Genomic DNA, 7712 nt, shown 5'->3' with positions numbered 1-7712 from the left:
ATGTTCATCATTATGCGCATCGCTAGCAGGTTCAGTAGGCTTAGGTGAGTCAATCACGTATTCCAGCTTCTCAATCCTGAGAACAATTCTCAAGTTTCGAAGCCAGTCAGCATAATTAGGACCAGTCAATTTGTGAGCATCTAGTATGCTCCTGAGTGATAGTGCAGAAGACATAATGTATATTGTAAATTTGTAAATGATAAACACATAACAACACTTAGCAAATATTCGATTTCATTTTAAAACACTATATGAATCGGGTCTTTATTCATAAGTGGCTCCCACTAGTTTTCCTAATTTATTCAACCCCCTACGTGAAAAATTAAGCATTCATAATGCTAGTGGGAATAGGGATCCTACATTCCATTACACGACCCCGGCTGTAGCACGAACCGCCATGTAATGTTCAATAGGCAGACAACTCTTGTCAATTACATCTCATGTTATTCCCTAATCAAACTTTAGCCTCTTGAATAATTGAGTCTCGGCTGTAGCACGACAAACTCAATATTCTAAGTCAAGTCTAACCCAACATTCTGTACAGTAGAATCAGTCCCCAAAGGCCCACGACTGTAGCACGTACCGACCTTTAGATTCTTATTCAATGTACACATCTCTATGTAATAGACAAGTATTTCTTATTTCGAAATCAAAGCCCTCGGCTGTAGCACGAACCGACAATGATTCAAAAATAAGAACTACTTTTCTATCATGTTGGAAGGCTATGACCGACACAAGCCCGTTGTGTCATTGGCCAATTACTACTTGATATTATTTAATTTTAGAGGGATTATATTACGTTACAATTATAATCATATTATAAAGAAATTCTTCCTTTTAAATTAAATATTTCAAATCAATAATCAATAATCAGATGATTCCCAGATCGGGTGGAGCATTGTCAAGAGGCGTCACTTAATAACCCTTTCTTACAGATATAAATCTGTTGTTGACAGAATCATCCTTTCTCTCATATCGAAAATTCATATTCAATTACGTGTTTCACAAACACAAGAATCTCATGATTGTATTCATAATATTGTTATTAAGGTTATGAAACAATTTCACTATACTAGGTTGTCTAACAAACGCCTTATGTTCATTTAAGTTCACCTAAATCTATCATCGCATGATAAACTAAGCATATATCACATATATCAACATGAATAAACATCAAGGTAGGCATGTCATATCATCTAGCACATTAGTCTAAGCATTATACATCTCTATGTATCACATGAAGCATTTAAAAGCAATTACAACAGTTAAAAACAGCTTTAAAACACTTCATAGAAATATAAACAGTTCAAAACTTTTATATAAACTAAAATTGATCACTCCATTAGATCCGTCTCGGAAAAACGAATCCAACGGTATATTGCACGGCCAAAATGGAGTTACGAAACTCCCAGAAAATCAATTTTAAAATCAACAGACGGGCTGTAACGCATTACAGGAACGCGTTACAAGTCCTGTAACGCATTCCGGTGATGCGTTACACCCCTTTTAAGCCATTAAAGGGTGTAACGCATTCCGTGAATGCGCCACAGGTGTGTAACGCATTCCCGGAATGCGTGACACCCCTATATTTTTTTTTTCGTTTTCTGCAGCCGTCGCCGCCTACCTCGGAAAACGAGCCTGGCAGTCCTGTTCCCTGTCTACTTTTCTTTACTTCCCGTTCCATCACACAGACAAGACAGCAGCAGTACAAATAGATAACAGATATATACATACAAACAATTCATATAAATATATATATAAGATTTATTTAATTACGAATTTAATTGTAAGAACTTCAAAAATTCATAATAAAAAATCTATACATCCTAAAATTATGAAAAAATACCCATACGATCTACAACACTTGTAGAACCCAGATCAACATTAAAATTATTCTGAGAAACGATTTCTCATCAGACAAAATTAATCCATAATATAACTTATAAAAAATATAATTAATTTATACAAGCACATAAAATTCTGAAATTTTTACCACAGATCTATATGCATACAACCTATGCTCTGATACCATTGTTGGATTTTAAATGCAGCGGAGACATGGCAAAACACTTTTACACATACAAAATCCAAATAAAAGCATACAGATCATGAATAAAAATTCGAGGGATCGAATCTAACCTTTAAAAATAATTCGGAGACAACGATCAGAGATCCTTAGTAGTTGCTCCTCAAGTGTGAAGCACTCCACCGGTATCCATCAAGAAAACGATGTTAAGGAGGAGGAAGGAGGTGGAGAGAATTGAGTTTTCCAAACATTTTGGGTTTTCGGGTTTGATGTGGGTTGGAATAAAATAGGGTCTATAATAGTGTATTTATAGGCAAAATTTTCAGCTGAAATTTTCCCATAAATAATATTATTATTATCCCATTTATTATTCTCATTAATAATTAAAACATCTTTTAATTATTAATCCTTTTTCTAAACACTTTAGAAATAATTCTCTCTCTTGATTTAATTTCCAAAAATTAAATCCTTAATTAATAATATTAAGAACTTTTCTTAATTAATTTATAATCAATTAAATCTCATTTAATCAATTATTAAATTTGACAATTAATTATTTATTTCATAAATAAATAATTATTAGCCATTATTAATTAATTCCTCCACCATTAAATCATTCTCTTTTTATGGTGTGACCCTGTAGGTTCAATATTAAGCCGGTAGTAGAAATAAATAATAATAAAACTATTTTATCATTATTTATATAAATTCTCTAATTTATTAAATATGATTAATTAATTAATCACATTTATTCTACATCGTGAGGGATACTTCTCAGCATATCGCGACTATCCGGATAATATGAATTCACTGCTTAGAATACCAAGAACCTATTCAGTGAATAGTTACCGTACAATAAACTCCTTCTACCCTACAATGTCCCGATTAAATACAAGGCATGGATCTCGTGTCAAGCCTATCTAATTCAATCACTTTGCTTACCATTTACTATGTGTAGTTCTATGCAAATTAGAAACTCCTTTCTAATTTCATTTACTCTGGCCAGAGATTCCTGAACTAGCATAAGTGGATCAGCCTTGAACATTCGCTTCCTACACTGGAAGGGGTAGATCCTTTATTGATCATACACTATCTTCGTGTACAAATTCCTATACCCAGAAGAGCCCTAATAATTGTCCCTGGAGACTAAGAACTAAACCAAAGCATAGTTCAGTGTACACAAGATGACTATGATGACCTCAAGTCTAAGGATACTTGTACAACTATCACTATATGAACAACTGCTGACACGTGAGTGAACTCCATCAGTTGTTCAGCTGTGCGAGTCATGTTCAGTGAACTTATTCTATAATAAGCACCTACATACTAGCTATAGTGTCACCACACAAATGTCTATGAGAACAGACATCCTTCATAATGAAGCAAACATAGTATGTACCGATCTTTGCGGATTATTAATTACCAGTTAGTAATCCTATGACCAGGAACTATTTAAGTTTATAGTTATCATCTTTTTAGGTCTCACTATTATGATCTCATCATAATCCATAAAAAGCTTTACTCTAAACTATGGTATATCTTATTTAAACACTTAAATAGATAAAGCCCGTAATAATAACAAAACAAGTCTTTTATTAATATCAATGAAATCAAAACAGATTACATAAAAGTTATTCCTAAATCCTCATACATGATTGGACTTAGGACATATTCCTTTCAGAAACAAGGTACACATCTCTTGAAAAGTTAGTACTTGCATTAGCCATGACTTCCATTAAGTTGAGACATTAATTTGAGGCACATAAGATACATGTCATGACGAACTTCCCTTTGAGGAATATCTTAAGTAAACATGATTTGACGGGGAAAATGGCGAAATGGGCAATACGACTAAGCACTTATGACATCACGTATGACACGAGAAATGCGATAAAGTCATAAGCCTTAGCTGATTTTGTGGATGAATTTAGTCCAAGCCAAATGACAGATGCTGAGCAGGAGTTTCAGAAAGTTCTTTCAAGGGTAGACGTGAAGCCTTGGACATTGTATACAGATGGGGCATCTAATGTCAATGGAACGGGACTGGGGCTTGTCCTCAAATCGCCACAGGGGGATATGATAGCCCAATTGATATGTTGTGACTTCAAAGCCACGAAAAATGAAGCTGAATACGAGGCATTAATCATAGGACTCACAATCGCTAAAGACATGAAGATCAAAAAAATTGATGTTAATTGTAATTTATTACTTGTTGTCAATCATGTCAAGGGCTCTTATGAAGCCAAAGATCCTAAAATGGTGGCTTACCTCGACATCACAAAAGGACTAACCAACTACTTTGACAACTTCAGCATAGAACAGGTCCCAAGGGAGAATAATGTGAAAGCTGATGCATTGGCTGGATTAGGAGCTGTGTTCAAAAACTTAAACCTCAACAACATCCCAGTAGTCCACATCATGAAGCCTGCTATGGAAAGACTAGCTCTTGGGACAAAAACAATGACTCTTGATCAACATAATGACGACACCAGTGAAAATATAGACAACTGGATATAGATATTCAAAGATTACTTACAATTTGGAACAGTGCCAACGAACAACAATGAAGCAAGGATTCTCAGGATGAAGGCATCAAGGTTTACAATCATAGATGGAGAGTTATTCAAGGAATCTTCCACAGGGCTGTTGCAAAGGTGTTTGCAAAGGCATGAAGCAGACATGGTGTTAAGGGATGCATATGAAGGTGAATGCGGAAGTCATACTAATGGAATAAATATTTCTTTAAAAATTCTATGCTTGGGATACTATTGGATGACACTAAGATAAGATTCCCTAAACTATGCGAAGAAATGTGACGCCTGTCAACGGAATGCACCCGTCATACATCAACCATCCGAATAGCTCCATATGTCCATTCTATCTTGGCCTTTCATGAAATGGGGAATGGACATTGTGGGAAAAATGCCACTATCACAGGGACAAAAGGTGTTTATGTTGGCCATAACTGGCTATTTCTCAAAATGGATTGAGGCGGAGGAATTCAAACAAATGACGTCAAAGGAAATAATTTAATTCATCAAAAGAAACATTCTTTTCAAGTTTGGTGTACCATCTCAAATCATTTGTGACAATGGATCACAATTCATCGGTGACAAGACGAAAGCATTTTGTAAATGTTGGAATATTGATCTGATTAAGTCAACGCCGAGATATCCTCAAGCCAATGGGCAAGCCGAGTCAAGCAACAAGATCATAATCAGTAACTTAAAAAGACGGTTGACGACATGCAAGGGAAAGTGGGCTGAGGAATTGCCTTGGGTATTATGGTCAGATAGAACAACTCCAAAGGCGTCTACAGGGTAGACACCTTATAGTCTAGTCTATGGTACCGAAGTTGTGCTACCAACAGAGGTCATGATACCGACGACAAGATATGGACTCTTGACAAATGACGTGAACAATGCAGAATTGTCACATGACAAGGACACAGTAGATGAGCTGAGAGAAATGGCAAAGATTAGAGTAGCTGCTTATCAACAAAGAGTGGCCAATGTCCACAACAAACATGTTTATATAAGGAATTTCTGTATTGGCGACATTGTGCTGAGGAAAACCTTCCAGAACACGATGGATGTGACGGCAGGGAAGTTTGCTAATACTTGGGAAGGACCTTATTTCATAGATGCTGTCGTGGGACGTGGAGCTTACCGACTGTCCACTATGGATGAGACACAAATACCAAGAGCTTGGAACGCGTTGCACCTAAAACTTTATCATATGTAAAATTCTCTATCTTATCTTTTTGAATTTCTGTTCTTAGAAGTCGTTGATCAATAAGTCAATTCGGACATAGATAGTTTTTGCTAGTCTTTTGTGTTTTACATGATATTGTGTGCTATTTGTTATCATTTGCTTTTGGTAGAGCATCAATAGGAGATCAATTTTATGATTCAATTCGTTATGAATTACTTTACTATACAATGTGATTATGCTTTCAATGTTATGAATTACTTGGGTAAGATATATAAAATTATGCTTATAGACCCTATATACGTCTGCACTTTAATTCCATAAAATTTTAAAACACCACTCTACGATTGTGTAAAACAAAATTTTCTAAGGGCTGATCACCCAGTAACAATTTTTTCTAATTTGCAAGTGTCGTATGCACTTGACGAATTCAGTTGACAATAAGAGTGCTATGACGTCCCTTACGAAAACTACAATATTTAAACCACGACATTTACGTACGTATATGACATTTTACGAATTTATACATATAATAACTTGGTGTGTTTCAAGTGGGAATAAGGCCTTTTAACCACCCTACAAGTGCATGCACCTACGTAAGAATGACAATTTAAACAACGAGATGATGACGTACTAAATCACGATGGAATATTTCATTATAACAATGCGACGATAATTACAATAACGCTAACTGATGTATACGAAGCCAGTTAGTTGTCTAACGATTGACGTTTCAATAATATATATTACAGAAAATAATTATCACGATTGATAATAAATGACAAGTATGCACGAAACCTGAGAGCAAAAACACATAACGAGATAACGATAAAGATCAAATTCATAAACGACATACATGAAATTATGTTGAAAGTCTGGAAACCAAAATAAAAGTCACAAATCCCCCGCAATATTACAAAATAGGGACAACAATCCATGATATAAAGCAAAAATGAAATATCATTCATCATCAAGGCCATCATCCTTAGGAGACTTCATCTCCTCATCACCATCACCCTGATTCTTGAATTCATCTAGAGTAAAAGCATCATCTGGGAATGCCTCGTTGTAAATCTTCACAGTCTCGAGAACATTCCAAGAGGCCCATTCGCCTCTATGGTATTCGAGCATCATGTCGACCCGTGTCCTCATAATCTGCTGGTGAACCACCTTCTCAGCTTCAGAACACATGTTATGCTCAATGGTTTGCACTTTTTTGGTGAAATCATTAAATTCCTTTTGAGAACTTTCCAGGGCAACCAACCTTTCTTCAGCCAAAGCTTCTGCAGCCTATAGCCTCTTGCTACAATTCTTGTGTTCAGTCTCAAGTTCTTTCTTCATCTGCATTTTATGATTGTATATCTCACGGGAAACTAAGACACTCTGCAAAGCCTGTCTCAAGGACAAGAAATATGCTAAGGTAAAAATTACATGTGGAAAACATAGTCATAACAAAGACAAAATTTGGAAATGCATGACTTACATGAAAGGTGTAGCCAGCACAGTTGTCAAGGACATCTTCAAGCTCTTTGGCAGATAGATCCTCCATAGACTGCGGGAGGATCATGTCATCAAGCAGGTGGGAAAAGGTGGAAGGATTGGATTGAGTGGTGTAACGTTGAATCAAGAGTGGTGAAGGAGTGTTCGACCGGTGGGGGGTAACAGAAGGATTCAATCTAACTTTTTTGGCCATTGGGCTCACATTGGGGCTACGCAATGGACTAGACAGTGGTGCAGCCTTGGAAGAATCAGTTTCGGATGGCTTGTCATCACGTGATCTCTTAAACAGATCTTTACTGCAAATTGCTAGTGGCTTGATAACAGGGGGTTTGAACTCTACAATCAGGAAACAGGGTTCAAGATGTGGTAAGAATATCAAAAAGGAGCAACAAAAAAAGATAAGGCACGTCAAGAAGAGGAACATTCGACGTATACCTCTAGCGTATTTCAGCCCTGAGCTCATCTCATTCTCGTT

At 36.1% G+C, this 7712-nt stretch overlaps 1 protein-coding gene across 1 annotated transcript; it reads left to right on the top strand.

Annotated features, from left to right (window-relative positions):
- The first annotated feature begins 3967 nt into the window (after positions 1 to 3967).
- Positions 3968 to 4543, top strand: LOC141715154 (uncharacterized). The gene has a single exon (XM_074518635.1). The coding sequence runs from the start codon at positions 3968 to 3970 to the stop codon at positions 4541 to 4543; it is 576 nt and encodes a 191-aa protein (XP_074374736.1).
- Positions 4544 to 7712: the final 3169 nt, after the last annotated feature.

The sequence above is a fragment of the Apium graveolens genome, chromosome 3 (assembly GCF_009905375.1).
Source record: "Apium graveolens cultivar Ventura chromosome 3, ASM990537v1, whole genome shotgun sequence".
In the NCBI taxonomy this organism is placed as follows: Eukaryota; Viridiplantae; Streptophyta; class Magnoliopsida; order Apiales; family Apiaceae; genus Apium; species Apium graveolens.
This window is presented reverse-complemented; position numbering and strand designations above follow the sequence as displayed.

Coding starts and splice junctions, on each gene's coding strand:
- LOC141715154 (XM_074518635.1), top strand. CDS start 3,968: ATGACAGATGCTGAGCAGGAGTTTCAGAAAGTTCTTTCAAGGGTAGAC.